At 38.4% G+C, this 15,897-nt stretch overlaps 1 protein-coding gene across 2 annotated transcripts in view; it reads left to right on the forward strand.

The window, feature by feature from the left end:
• LOC128231967 (gamma-tubulin complex component 3 homolog) overlaps positions 1-15,897 on the forward strand; it is a 38,034-nt gene that overhangs the window by 15,503 nt on the left and 6,634 nt on the right. Inside the window, exons 15-24 of one of the 2 annotated variants that reach the window (XM_052945269.1) lie at positions 34-105; positions 2,110-2,220; positions 4,594-4,696; positions 5,370-5,497; positions 7,438-7,502; positions 8,023-8,158; positions 8,543-8,611; positions 9,449-9,584; positions 10,202-10,290; positions 10,733-10,822. In XM_052945269.1, the coding sequence (XP_052801229.1) occupies positions 34-105; positions 2,110-2,220; positions 4,594-4,696; positions 5,370-5,497; positions 7,438-7,502; positions 8,023-8,158; positions 8,543-8,611; positions 9,449-9,584; positions 10,202-10,290; positions 10,733-10,783 (960 nt within the window). In that variant the 3' untranslated portion in view covers positions 10,784-10,822. Of the gene's footprint in view, positions 1-33; positions 106-2,109; positions 2,221-4,593; positions 4,697-5,369; positions 5,498-7,437; positions 7,503-8,022; positions 8,159-8,542; positions 8,612-9,448; positions 9,585-10,201; positions 10,291-10,732; positions 10,823-15,897 lie in introns of those variants that run through there. The other variant, XM_052945268.1, reaches the window with a different exon arrangement.

A 15,897-nucleotide genomic window follows, 5' to 3' on the forward strand; every position in this document is an offset into this window, starting at 1 on the left:
ATACCTCAATGGAGTTATTTACCTACTGTGCAGGTGTCCCAGCCGATCTATGCCACCCTGCTGAGATGGATCTACGACGGTGAACTAGAGGACACTCATGATGAGGTATATACACATGTTGTTTAATCCAGGCACCATATGCATAAAGCATCATAGTAAAAACAAAAAATTGCTTACAACACTTTCTGTCCTCAGATGTTGATTGTACAGTGTTTTCGGCTAACCCAAACACAAAAAGTGAACTATGTATTTGTTGCCTATTACTCATACGTACATGCTCTGGATTGAAAATGACCACGAGAGCCATGCCAGTAGAGCATAGGCCCTCTTGGGCCTCTTGTTTAAGTTGAATTTAAAGAAAACTAACACAGTTTTTACACTAAAGATATAAAAAAATGAACTGTAAAATTCCATATAATAATGGCACATGAATATGTTGTAAAATACAGGGACTTTATAGAACTGATATATTTATTAGTGATGTTTTAATTAATAAATATGATACACCAGTATAAGCTTGTTATTGATAACCCCACCATTTGGTGGTTAGGGCTATATTACAATCACTTTGTCTGAAATTTGGCATTTTTAGCGATGTCATCTTTTCACTATTCCTGCATCATATGATATAATATGATATAGGAGCATTGATTGAATTGCTGCCTTTTCATGGACAATGGTTGTTCTATTACTAGAAGGTGCTGTGATAGGGCATATATCACATACAGTGATAGCTCTAGTTTCTTACATCTTGGCTAGGTAGTGTTCTCAAGAGATTTGTAAAACTGATAGAATTCACTATATTGAAACATTTAATTTTGAAGCTTTATGAATACAACCTCAGGATTTAGGTGGATGGAAATCCCATGTATGAGTTGTCTGAGAAAAATTGTGAAAGGCGATGAGTACATTTTCTGAGTTTGCTTGTCTGTGAATAAATTTCCAAACTGTTAAAACACATTTAAGGATGGAGTGTTGAAGTTTTGTCTTTATGAAAAACAACCCCATAAGGAGGCATCTGTTTAGAATAACATCAGAAGTATTATTGCATTTATACATGAAAGGTTATTTATACTATAGGTAACTGTTACATGTATATTACCTTTACTGTTTTAATATCCTACTCAACAAGTCTACTTTTTGCACATGTAATACAAACACTTTGTAAATAACTGTTGATGGTATTTTCTAGGATTGTGTATGCTAAAAGAAATTATCACCATGATGTTGCCATGGTATTTAGTATTTATTCATGGTCTTATAAAGAAGTTGTTTACAGTATAAATCCCGCATACATGTATTTGTATTATATATCAAAACAGACTGTTCATTGATCTTTTATTAATAACACATATCAGGCGCGTAGCTGACTGTACACAAAATTAATATGCAGTTCCGTAATGAAATTTTGACAGGTCAAATTTTTTGTCATCCCATAAACCCTGAATTTGAACTAAAAACTGAAGTGGTGAAGGGGTTAGTATGCAGTCCGGCATAGATCTGTGTAATCCCTAATTGGCCCTAGCTATGCGTCTGTATATTCATTCACATAATTTTTAGATTTTTTTTTTACAATAAACCCTGTTCAACAAGTCTTTCATAATATGTGGGCATCAAAATATGATAACAAAATGGATAAATATGCTAGACTGATTAGATTTTGTAATAGTTTAGAATATGGTGTTTTTTTTGCAAATCAACCAGGTTGCAAATTTAAAACCTTACATATATGAAAACATTAATTACCGATTATTAGGTGTCTGTTACTTTTTTTTTTCATCAAGAAAAATGTTGAGTTTATGTCCAAACATCCTCGGTGTTTTAAGGCAAAAACTTCAACCATACCCATAACTAAAAAAACATTAAACAAGATATCCACATTTTACTTTCTACACATGTGCCCACTGACAATATATATGCACATGTGTAATTACAAGTTTTCAAAAATGGTGTAAAAAATTTGACACTAAGGGAAGTTGGCCCATAACCCAAACTGCGAAAAAGGACCTTGCAAAATAAAAGCATGCTTCAGTACATATAAATTATGCGATTTAAAAAAAAAAATTGACAGAAATAAATGCACTTCACAACTTCACCCTTCTATTCCAGTTCTTTGTTGCTGCTGACCCAACTGTGAAGAATGACCGATTATGGCACGATAAATACAGTTTACGGAAATCAATGATTCCAGCTTATATAACCACAGACCAAGCTCGCAGGGTAACTTCTTGAGATACTTTTGTTATTGAAATCAACCTGTTTTAGTGTATTCAGTGCCATTTGTTTACATAGTATGGTAATCCTGTGTTATTAGCTGTAATTACAGCCTATATCACCACAAATCAAGCTCAAAGAGTTTGTTTCCCTGTCATGACCCTGGAAGTTTTTTTCGCAAAATTGATACGATGGTTCATTTATATAAAAAAAAAATTAAACTTCCAGAGAGAAACTGTCGAAATTTTTGACATAAGAATGTGTAATTTGAGGCTTAAAAGTCCTAAAAAAAATTAACTGCTCAACGTTATTTATGAAAATCAGTGTTTTCTTGTCATGGAGTTATGTAAACTATGTCAGCACTGTTACATTTCAATGCTAAATTACACTTTGTCATCACAGTCAAAGAATGAACACGTAAAAAGAAAGTATTTAAATTACAATTGGTCATAAGAATTCAAGCCTTACCGATAATTGTTTATATCTATTGAATCTTACTATGGAAATAAGAGTTGACTCTTTATTGAGTCATCCATGGTGTTGGTGTTCATGTGATGGTTTTTTTTATGGCTCGTGAGGTTATTAATGTTTTAATTATTTTACACATGTTTTTTTTTAGTAAACAATGTATCATGTATTTCTTACAGAATAAATCTATTCATCTTTTTTTGCAAAAATATAGACAATAACCTACATAACGGTATATATGTTGCTGTTTTAATGCAAATATTTATTTGTGTTTCTGTTTGGTATTTTAAGTTGATTACATGTATGTTTTTAAAATAAGTATTTTATTTTTATGTTTCCCCCATTCATGGGGAGACATATTGTTTTGCCCTGTTCGTCAGTCAGTCAGTCCGTCACTACATCACTTCGTTTCTGCTCAATAACTATAGAACGCTTAGACCAAGGAAGAAATGAAGAGGAGGTGAAGAATTGGTTTTCGCTCAATAACTAAAGATCCTTTGGGTTCAGGAACTTCATACTTGGTATGCTTGTTGTTCATGGCTAGTAGATGAACCCTATTGATTAAGAGATCAAAAGGTCAATCAGGGTTTCCGTTAAAGGAAGTTTGGAAGTATATTACTCCCTAGAAATAGGTTTAAACTTCCAAACTTAATTCCTTGGAAGTACAAAAACTTCCATAATTTTGAAGAAAACTTCCAAAGTCAAAAGCTTGGAAGTTCAAAATATCAAAACCTGGTGTCAATATTACTTTTATGCTCACAATTTCAATCAGTCTTGAAGTAAAATGAATTATTATAATATAAATCTGTGAATTCGGCAAGATATATTGTTTCAAATTATTTGATATTTAACATCTGTCATCCTATTTTAAAAATACTGGAAAAAGTGTATTTGGGGAGACTTAAACTTCCACATTTCAGTGAAAAACTTCCAATATTGATGGACAGGAAGTTCATACTTCCAGTTTCAAATTCTTAATGGAAGCCCTGGTCAATGGTCAAGGTTATCTTTAGGCAAAAAACGATATGTTGGCAGTGACCTTTAGCTTAAAAATGGTTTCTGCTCAATAACTAAAGAATGATTGTACCCAGGAACTTCATACTTTGTATGCTACTTGGTCATGACTAGTAGATGATTCCTACTGATTTTGAGATCAGTAGGTCAAAGGTCAAGGTCACTGTGACCTTGAGGTGAAGAAACGGTTTCCGCTCAGTAACTAAAGAATGCTTGCACCCAGAAACTTCATACTTGGTATGCTAGTTGGTAATTGTCTCCCGTCCCAAAGTACAAATTTCATGTCCATCATTGATTATATCTCACCTACAACCACACAATGGAGAGACAAGTGCTTTTTCAAAAAAGCAATCTCTAGTTAATTTTGTTATATGTTTCGGTTATATTTACGTTATTTATCTTTAAAGGATAGCTAATATTTAATTGGGATGTTAGCTTATAGTGTTTCTTTTGTCATAAAAATGGGACCAAAAAAATTGGACTCAAAATTTACTATCTCCAAAATAAAGAATTTTTCAACTTTAACAAGTCAACTAGTACAGTGATATTTAAATGCATTCCTTATCTCTTAAATTTCTTCGCATTCTGTTTCTTAAAGTGCCTTTGCTTTGTTTTCTTGTTGAAATATGCTGTTGTAAATTCACAATTTTAGGCATTTTGTTGCTATTTTTACATTTCTAAGTACCCTGGCTTCATTTACAAAGAACAGATTGACCTTAGACCCTTAAACTTAGCCTGAAAAATGCCTTTGACCAGTAGATGACCCCTATCTTTTTGGGGCCACTAGGTCAAGGTCACTGCCAATTGTGTCAACACTCTAACCCTTTGGCAGCCAAAATCATTACTATCGTCTTAGCAGCCCATATTGTTATCATTATCATTTATGTTACATTTTAGATCCTGTTGACAGGAAAGTCCATCAACTTTCTCCGCCAGGTTTGTCAGGACCGAACCCCAACCCCGGGGAGAGAGGTGGCTATGGCCTTCGATATGAGTCAGGGTAAGGGATTTTATAATAAGTTTTACACTAGATTGTGCAGACATTTGAAAACTGATACATCTCACCAATATACCTACTCCTTCCTGGGAAAAAAAGCAGTGCTGATTTCTTTTTGAGAGGTAATAAGAAAGTATCCCTGGTCTGAACCAAAACCAAAACCTGGTGGAAATTTGGACATCTATGCTTTTAGACCACCTACATCAAGCCTGCTTTGCATGGTTATAAAATGGAGGTTGAGCATATGTAAGTGCATCAATTCATATGCCTGGACAATAAAAACCTTATCTGTATAAATTTGTCTATCATAATTGTGAAAAAATAACTTTCAGTGTCTACATTTTAGCCAAGTTGATGATGGACTAGAATCAAACATTGTGCACATTTCAGCAAAGTAAATGTTCAGCCAGGACCAGTGTAACACTTTCCACTTGATCAACAAGGTGTACACATTTCTCCAGGGTGGTTATTTGACCAGAATCCACTGATGTACACATTTAAGCGGAGTGGGTGTTTGACTAGAATCAAATGTAGTGTGCATATTTCAGCAGAGTGGTGTTTACCCAGAACCAGAGTCAGGACGTCCTTATGATTGACAAGGTGTACACATTCTGGCAGGGTGGGTATTTGACCAGGATCTATTGTATCGCGCATAAAACTGATGTACATATTTCAGCCGAGTGGATGTTCACCCAGGACCAAAGTAATAACTTCCAGGACATGATCGACAAGGTATACAAGGAGACAAGTCGACACCTGCTCGATGTGCTACATGCAAAATACAAGTTCATGGACCACCTTAAGGTAAACTTCAATACAGTAAGATTTTGTATTGAGGAGTCAATGTGACAGTTAATAGTTACCAAATTTTACTGTAAACGGTAAAGTTCTCTTGGATAGATAATACGCAGGAGGAAATGGTGAGAATATTCAGTTAAATACTATGTTAATTATGCTGGGTAAAGATGTTGAAAATATTATTTTTATGCCCCCAAAGGTGGGCATATTAAAATCGCACCGTCCGTTCGTCCGTCCGTCTGTGTGTCCGGCTCAATAACTCATGTCCGGGCTGTAACATTCCCTTGCATGGACAGATTTTAAAATAACTTGCCACATGTGTTCCACATACCAAGACGACGTGTCACGTGCAAGACCCGCGTCCCTACCTCTAAGGTCAAGGTCACACTTAGTGTTTATTCACAATGGAGTGCTGCATATAGGACATAGAGTATAGATTGTCGTGTCCGGGCTGTAACTTTCCCTTGTATGGACATATTTTGAAATAACTTGCCACATGTGTTCCACATACCAAAATGACGTGTCACGTGCAAGATCCGTGTCCCTACCTCTAAGGTCAAGGTCACACTTAGTGTTTATTCACAATGGAGTGCTGCATATAGGACATAGAGTATAGATTGTCATGTCCAGGCTGTAACTTTCCCTTGTATGGACAGATTTTGAAATAACTTGCCACATGTATTCCACATACCAAGATGACGTGTGGCGTGCAAGACCGGTGTCCTTACCTCTTAGGTCAAGGTCATACTTAAGTGTTTATTCACAATGGAGTGCTGCATATAAAGACATTGTGTATAGGTTGTCATGTCCGGGCTGTAACTTTCCCTTGTATGGACAGATTTTGAAATAACTTGCCACATGTATTCCACATACCAAGACGACGTGTTGGGTGCAAGACCCGTGTCCCTACCTCTAAGGTCAAGGTCACACTTAGGTGTTTATTCACAATGGAGTGTTGCATATAAGGACATAAAGTATAAATTGTCGTGTCAGGGCTGTAACTTTCCCTTGTATGGACAGATTTTAAAATAACTTGCCACATGTGTTCCACATACCAAGACGATGTGTCGCATGCAAGACCCGTGTCCCTACCTCTAACGTCAAGGTCACACTTAGGTGTTTATTCACAATGGAATGCTGCATATATATGGACTCAGAGTATAGGTTGTAGTGTCCAGGCTGTAACTTTCTCTTGTATGGACAGATTTTAAAATGACTTGCCACATGTGTCCGACATACCAAGACGACATGTTATGTGCAAGACCCATGTCCCTACCTCTAAGTTCAAGGTCACACTTAGTGTTTATTCACAATGGAATGCTGCTTATAAGGACATAACAGTGTCGGTTGTCAAGTATCGGTGGTATTTTTTTATGTTTAGAGGCAATTTAAAATAACTTGCCATATGTATGTATGACATGTAAAGGCAAGATCAACTTTTCATGTACAGACCTTGTTCATAGGTCAATGTCACATTCGGGGGGCATTCGTCACATACTGTGACAGCTCTTGTTTAATAATGAAAAATGTGTTTTACATGTGCCACTGAGTTAGCCATTTTGGGCTGATATTAAAAATAGAATTAACAATAAAATGGAATTGGTTCAACGAGTTTAAATCTGGCTAATTGTCCAGTTTTGTCAGCCTTGAAATACATGGTATTTAAAAATAACAGAGATTCATGAGCAGTGTCAAGCAGAAATGGGTGTTATCGTTCATATGATATATCAGAAATATGACATCATATTTAGCTGTTACACTGCAAAGAAAATGGCAGCCCCTACAAAGTGGCAAGTTTAGAGTGTCAAAGATATTTTCATGGTTATTTACCATCAATTGTATGTAAAACATGTGACATGATTATAAAAACTGACATCTTCAAAAATTACTGAGATGATCCATTTTTGATTGTCACAGCTCACATATAAAATCGTGATATATTCCAGGCGATGCGGCGATACCTGTTGCTTGGACAAGGAGATTTCATCAGACACCTTATGGACTTATTAGAGTATGTGCTTTCAATTTTGTACTTGCTGTGTTAAAATTGGTTCTGCTTAAGTAACATACCAATTTTGAGGTTTGAATTAATAAAGAAGACGTTTGATAAGCATTTAGATTATTGTTTGTGGAGAAAAAGAAATCAAGGTATTGTGAAAGTCTTGGGTGTCATTTTCATTGCGATGCCAAATGTTTTTGTTATTATGCCCCCCACAAAACAAAATCTGGGGGTGGGGGGATATATGGGGGTATTTAAATACTTTTTGGTACACTTGATGAACACCATGAAATACAGGAGGTATGACCCCGTTTAAAAGAAATAGTTTAATATACCTGTTCCAAGCAGTTTGTGGGAGTACAATCATTGAAATTAGACTTTTGGATGAACAAGCCCAAAGACATTTTACTAGTGCAGGGCTTGCGGGCTTGTGTTAATTTTCAGCACTGGGAGTAGTCATCACTCTTGTGACAGTGCTAGTCAAGGCATGTGTGTGTAACTATTTCTATTAAACTTTTCTGTCTATATTCAGGGAGGACCTAGCTAAGCCGGCCTCCAACCTGTATCTTCACAACTTGACTGGTATACTGGAAACAGCTATACGTGGAACTAACGCACAGTTTGACGACTCAGACATCCTTAAGAGGCTTGATGTCCGCTTGCTTGAGGTTTGTTTTTTAGTTTTGATTCACGAAAAGAAGGAAAAAAATAAACTTAATATTTGTAACGTTTGTGTTGCTTGCTAAGCATGGCAGACCAAGAATAGGAGTACTTTGTAAAAGTTAAAGTAACATTTGAAGAATAGTTTTAACCTGGATATTTAACCCTTTTAAATCAAAAAAACATTTTCTTCTTTTGCTTCCAGTTAGAGTAAGTTTACATAGTTGATTTTTTTTTGCAATGATATTTAACTCAGTATTTTATAAAATATTTCTCCTACGATTATAATGTTAAAAAAAAACTTATGTTAAAATGTTATTTCATTCTTAAAATACCATATTTTTAAGTTGTCAGTCTTTCACCCATGAGTATAATATTACCATTCCCTGCAGGTATCCCCAGGAGACACAGGCTGGGATGTGTTCAGTCTCGACTATCATGTGGACGGACCAATCAGAACAGTACGTAACTTTGTTCTTTCCATAAAAACACATGTTTCAATGTATTCATTTTTCGATTTATGACATTTTAAGCTCATCTCTTCTTAAAAAAAAGAGTAATCATTGTGCCGAAACTTAAACCTTGGTCGTTACTCAATAAATTTTCCAGATATTTGCTTGAAACTTGGTGCACTTGTTGCCAAGGACAATAAGCACTTGTTAAGCAAGGCTCATAACTCTAAATTTGATAAATGTTGAGTTGTGCCAAGTTTGTGAGAGGGAAAAAAACAGATGAGCATTAATGTTTGCTTCGTAGCACTCTTGTTTGTACTGATATGCTCTTCAGGGACTAACTAATAACATTGTGCATAGGTATGGGAGGAGAATGGTCAAGAAATAGTTTTATATTGTTTCATAAAGAAAAAAAAAAAAAATTAAATTCTATTGAATTGAACATGTATATACCATTTAATTCTCAAAACAGCTTTTTTCAGCTTAGCCATAATCAATATTATAAAAAAAAAATTATTATTCAAAATTAACAAATATTATACAACACAGCACATTGCAAACATATATATACATATCATTGAGACAGTAATATAGCGTACTTGATATTTGTATTACATAATAATTGTTTTTTAAGTATTGGTGTATGAGTGATATCGCATGCGAAAACATATTGTACAGAAAGGTCTATATGGGTGACTGCCAAAGCAGGTAGCAGTTATTTAATCTTTCAATATTTAAGTGTTTAAAGAAAAAAGAGTAAGAAGATAATAATGGAGAAGGGTAGAATGGATAGAAAGAATAGAAAGAATAGAATAAATATTATAATATACATGTCTGTATCTGCAGGTGTTTACCCCAGAGTGCATGATAATGTACCTCCGGGTGTTCAACTTCCTATGGCGCGCCAAAAGGATGGAGTATGTTCTTGCCCTTATATGGAAAAACCAGATCTTCAACTCAAAACTCCTTGAGTCTTTACCTGGTACGTCTCTTGTGGTATTGCATAGTGCTTTTAAAGGAACTGAATTTAGTTTGAGAAATGTTAATTATTTAAACGTGTTAATTTACATTTATGATAAGTTCTCCACTGTCTTAAAACTGGAAAGAAGTTGTCGGGGTTTTCTAAATATGAAAAGAGAAGAAGAAACTAAGTTGTAATCATTTAATTTAAATATGTTGTCATAGACTGTTTAGTGTGCCATAGAAATGGGACAATCATGTGACAGGAATCTATTTTTACATCATGCTTTACACAACCCGAGCGTAAAGAGTTATGGGAATCCTCGCTATGAATCTAGTTTCTGATTCAAGTACTTTCACTTAAAATTTATCTCAAAATCAAAATACACACATAAAGCAATACTTATCACTATATGACATAACATATTTGAAGTATTATTGATACCAAAACTTATACTTACAATGTTAACATAAGACCTATTTTTCAAACTTATGCAAGCACCTAGTTTTAGTTTCCCTTCAGTTAGCTTTACAGACTCAAAGGGTTGTCTATATTTTTAATTGGACCATTGTTCATAGACTTATTCCTATGATGCCAAAAGCACTCTGACAGGGTAATATGAATCCTGTGTTTTTCAGAACTGTCTCGAATTCTTCACCAGTGCCACATTCTTGGAAGTGAGATGGTTCACTTCATTCAACAGACACAGTACTACATCAGCTTTGAGGTAAGATATCGATTGGAATTAATTTCTGTATCAATGTTTTCCCTGTGTCTCAAATAGACACATTTAATCCACCTGTACCTCATAACTCACTTCATTCAACAGACAAAGAACTACATCAGCTTTAAGGTAAGATATTGATTGAAAATAATTTAGTACTAGAGTGTTCCTGGCATGAACTACTGGAGAAGGTGCGGGAGGCGTAAGACCTTGACTGTGTTATAGCTGCGCATCAGGTGTTCCTAGACACTGATTACATAGTGTGGTCCAACATTATATTGTACATATTGTATTCCCAAGGCACTGGAGTGTTCCTGGCATGAACTAGTGGGAAAGGTGCGGGAGGCGTAAGACCTTGACTGTGTTATAGCTGCGCATCAGGTGTTCCTAGACACTGATTACATAGTGTGGTCCAACATTATATTGTACATATTGTATTCCCCAGGTACTGGAGTGTTCCTGGCATGAACTACTGGGGAAGGTGCGGGAGGCGTAAAACTTTGACTGTGTTATTGCCGCTCATCAGGTGTTCCTAGACACTAATTACATAGTGTGGTCCAACATTATATTGTACATATTGTATTCCCAAGGCACTGGAGTGTTCCTGGCATGAACTACTGGGGAAGGTGCGGGAGGCGTAAGACCTTGACTGTGTTATAGCTGCGCATCAGGTGTTCCTAGACACTAATTACATAGTGTGGTCCAACATTATATTGTACATATTGTATTCCCCAGGTACTAGAGTGTTCCTGGCATGAACTACTGGGAAAGGTGCGGGAGGCGTAAGACCTTGACTGTGTTATAGCTGCGCATCAGGTGTTCCTAGACACTGATTACATAGTGTGGTCCAACATTATATTGTACATATTGTATTCCCAAGGCACTGGAGTGTTCCTGGCATGAACTAGTGGGAAAGGTACGGGAGGCGTAAGACCTTGACTGTGTTATAGCTGCGCATCAGGTGTTCCTAGACACTGATTACATAGTGTGGTCCAACATTATATTGTACATATTGTATTCCCAAGGCACTGGAGTGTTCCTGGCATGAACTACTGGGGAAGGTGCGGGAGGCGTAAGACCTTGACTGTGTTATAGCTGCGCATCAGGTGTCTAGACACTAATTACATAGTGTGGTCCAACATTATATTGTACATATTGTATTCCCAAGGCACTGGAGTGTTCCTGGCATGAACTAGTGGGGAAGGTGCGGGAGGCGTAAGACCTTGACTGTGTTATAGCTGCGCATCAGGTGTCTAGACATTAATTACATAGTGTGGTCCAACATTATATTGTACATATTGTATTCCCAAGGCACTGGAGTGTTCCTGGCATGAACTAGTGGGGAAGGTGCGGGAGGCGTAAAACTTTGACTGTGTTATTGCCGCTCATCAGGTGTTCCTAGACACTATTTACATAGTGTGGTCCAACATTATATTGTACATATTGTATTCCCAAGGCACTGGAGTGTTCCTGGCATGAACTACTGGGGAAGGTGCGGGAGGCGTAAAACTTTGACTGTGTTATAGCTGCGCATCAGGTGTCTAGACACTAATTACATAGTGTGGTCCAACATTATATTGTACATACTAGTATTGTATTCCCAAGGCACTGGAGTGTTCCTGGCATGAACTAGTGGGAAAGGTACGGGAGGCGTAAGACCTTGACTGTGTTATAGCTGCGCATCAGGTGTTCCTAGACATTAATTACATAGTGTGGTCCAACATTATATTGTACATACTAGTATTGTATTCCCAAGGCACTGGAGTGTTCCTGGCATGAACTACTGGGGAAGGTGCGGGAGGCATAAGACCTTGACTGTGTTATTGCCGCTCATCAGGTGTCTAGACACTATTTACATAGTGTGGTCCAACATTATATTGTACATATTGTATTCCCATGGCACTGGAGTGTTCCTGGCATGAACTAGTGGGAAAGGTACGGGAGGCGTAAGACCTTGACTGTGTTATAGCTGCGCATCAGGTGTCTAGACACTAATTACATAGTGTGGTCCAACATTATATTGTACATACTAGTATTGTATTCCCAAGGCACTGGAGTGTTCCTGGCATGAACTAGTGGGAAAGGTACGGGAGGCGAAAGACCTTGACTGTGTTATAGCTGCGCATCAGGTGTCTAGACACTAATTACATAGTGTGGTCCAACATTATATTGTACGTATTGTATTCCCAAGGCACTGGAGTGTTCCTGGCATGAACTAGTGGGAAAGGTACGGGAGGCGTAAGACCTTGACTGTGTTATAGCTGCGCATCAGGTGTTCCTAGACATTAATTACATAGTGTGGTCCCACATTATATTGTACATACTAGTATTGTATTCCCAAGGCACTGGAGTGTTCCTGGCATGAACTACTGGGGAAGGTGCGGGAGGCATAAGACCTTGACTGTGTTATTGCTGCTCATCAGGTGTCTAGACACTAATTACATAGTGTGGTCCAACATTATATTGTACATATTGTATTCCCATGGCACTGGAGTGTTCCTGGCATGAACTAGTGGGAAAGGTACGGGAGGCGTAAGACCTTGACTGTGTTATAGCTGGGCATCAGGTGTCTAGACACTAATTACATAGTGTGGTCCAACATTATATTGTAAATATTGTATTCCCAAGGCACTGGAGTGTTCCTGGCATGAACTACTGGAGAAGGTGCGGGAGGCGTAAGACCTTGACTGTGTTATAGCTGCGCATCAGGTGTTCCTAGACACTAATTACATAGTGTGGTCCAACATTATATTGTACATACTAGTATTGTATTCCCAAGGCACTGGAGTGTTCCTGGCATGAACTAGTGGGAAAGGTACGGGAGGCGTAAGACCTTGACTGTGTTATAGCTGGGCATCAGGTGTTCCTAGACATTAATTACATAGTGTGGTCCAACATTATATTGTACATACTAGTATTGTATTCCCAAGGCACTGGAGTGTTCCTGGCATGAACTAGTGGGAAAGGTACGGGAGGCGTAAGACCTTGACTGTGTTATAGCTGCGCATCAGGTGTCTAGACACTAATTACATAGTGTGGTCCAACATTATATTGTACATACTAGTATTGTATTCCCAAGGCACTGGAGTGTTCCTGGCATGAACTAGTGGGAAAGGTGCGGGAGGCGTAAGACCTTGACTGTGTTATAGCTGCGCATCAGGTGTCTAGACACTAATTACATAGTGTGGTCCAACATTATATTGTACATACTAGTATTGTATTCCCAAGGCACTGGAGTGTTCCTGGCATGAACTAGTGGGAAAGGTGCGGGAGGCGTAAGACCTTGACTGTGTTATAGCTGCGCATCAGGTGTCTAGACACTAATTACATAGTGTGGTCCAACATTATATTGTACATATTGTATTCCCAAGGCACTGGAGTGTTCCTGGCATGAACTAGTGGGAAAGGTGCGGGAGGCGTAAGACCTTGACTGTGTTATAGCTGCTCATCAGGTGTTCCTAGACACTAATTACATAGTGTGGTCCCACATTATATTGTACATACTAGTATTGTATTCCCAAGGCACTGGAGTGTTCCTGGCATGAACTAGTGGGAAAGGTACGGGAGGCGTAAGACCTTGACTGTGTTATAGCTGCGCATCAGGTGTTCCTAGACATTAATTACATAGTGTGGTCCCACATTATATTGTACATACTAGTATTGTATTCCCAAGGCACTGGAGTGTTCCTGGCATGAACTAGTGGGAAAGGTGCGGGAGGCGTAAGACCTTGACTGTGTTATAGCTGCGCATCAGGTGTTCCTAGACACTAATTACATAGTGTGGTCCAACATTATATTGTACATACTAGTATTGTATTCCCAAGGCACTGGAGTGTTCCTGGCATGAACTAGTGGGAAAGGTACGGGAGGCGTAAGACCTTGACTGTGTTATAGCTGCGCATCAGGTGTCTAGACACTAATTACATTGTGTGGTCCAACATTATATTGTACATATTGTATTCCCAAGGCACTGGAGTGTTCCTGGCATGAACTACTGGGGAAGGTGCGGGAGGCGTAAGATCTTGACTGTGTTATAGCTGCGCATCAGGTGTCTAGACACTAATTACATAGTGTGGTCCAACATTATATTGTACATATTGTATTCCCAAGGCACTGGAGTGTTCCTGGCATGAACTAGTGGGAAAGGTGCGGGAGGCGTAAGACCTTGACTGTGTTATAGCTGCGCATCAGGTGTTCCTAGACATTAATTACATAGTGTGGTCCAACATTATATTGTACATATTGTATTCCCAAGGTACTGGAGTGTTCCTGGAATGAACTAGTGGGGAAGGTGCGGGAGGCGTAAGACCTTGACTGTGTTATAGCTGCGCATCAGGTGTCTAGACACTAATTACATAGTGTGGTCCAACATTATATTGTACATATTGTATTCCCAAGGCACTGGAGTGTTCCTGGCATGAACTAGTGGGAAAGGTACGGGAGGCGTAAGACCTTGACTGTGTTATAGCTGCGCATCAGGTGTTCCTAGACATTAATTACATAGTGTGGTCCCACATTATATTGTACATACTAGTATTGTATTCCCAAGGCACTGGAGTGTTCCTGGCATGAACTAGTGGGAAAGGTGCGGGAGGCGTAAGACCTTGACTGTGTTATAGCTGCGCATCAGGTGTTCCTAGACACTAATTACATAGTGTGGTCCAACATTATATTGTACATACTAGTATTGTATTCCCAAGGCACTGGAGTGTTCCTGGCATGAACTAGTGGGAAAGGTACGGGAGGCGTAAGACCTTGACTGTGTTATAGCTGCGCATCAGGTGTCTAGACACTAATTACATAGTGTGGTCCAACATTATATTGTACATATTGTATTCCCAAGGCACTGGAGTGTTCCTGGCATGAACTACTGGGGAAGGTGCGGGAGGCGTAAGATCTTGACTGTGTTATAGCTGCGCATCAGGTGTCTAGACACTAATTACATAGTGTGGTCCAACATTATATTGTACATATTGTATTCCCAAGGCACTGGAGTGTTCCTGGCATGAACTACTGGGGAAGGTGCGGGAGGCGTAAGATCTTGACTGTGTTATAGCTGCGCATCAGGTGTTCCTAGACATTAATTACATAGTGTGGTCCAACATTATATTGTACATATTGTATTCCCCAGGTACTGGAGTGTTCCTGGAATGAACTAGTGGGGAAGGTGCGGGAGGCGTAAGACCTTGACTGTGTTATAGCTGCGCATCAGGTGTCTAGACACTAATTACATAGTGTGGTCCAACATTATATTGTACATATTGTATTCCCAAGGCACTGGAGTGTTCCTGGCATGAACTACTGGGGAAGGTGCGGGAGGCATAAGACCTTGACTGTGTTATAGCTGCGCATCAGGTGTCTAGACACTAATTACATAGTGTGGTCCAACATTATATTGTAAATATTGTATTCCCCAGGTACTGGAGTGTTCCTGGCATGAACTACTGGGGAAGGTGCGGGAGGCGAAAGACTTGGACTGTGTTATAGCCGCTCATCAGGTGTTCCTAGACATTAATTACATAGTGTGGTCCCACATTATATTGTACATACTAGTATTGTATTCCCAAGGCACTGGAGTTTTCCTGGCATGAACTACTGGGGAAGGTGCGG

The sequence above is a fragment of the Mya arenaria genome, chromosome 4 (genome assembly GCF_026914265.1).
Source record: "Mya arenaria isolate MELC-2E11 chromosome 4, ASM2691426v1".
In the NCBI taxonomy this organism is placed as follows: Eukaryota; Metazoa; Mollusca; class Bivalvia; order Myida; family Myidae; genus Mya; species Mya arenaria.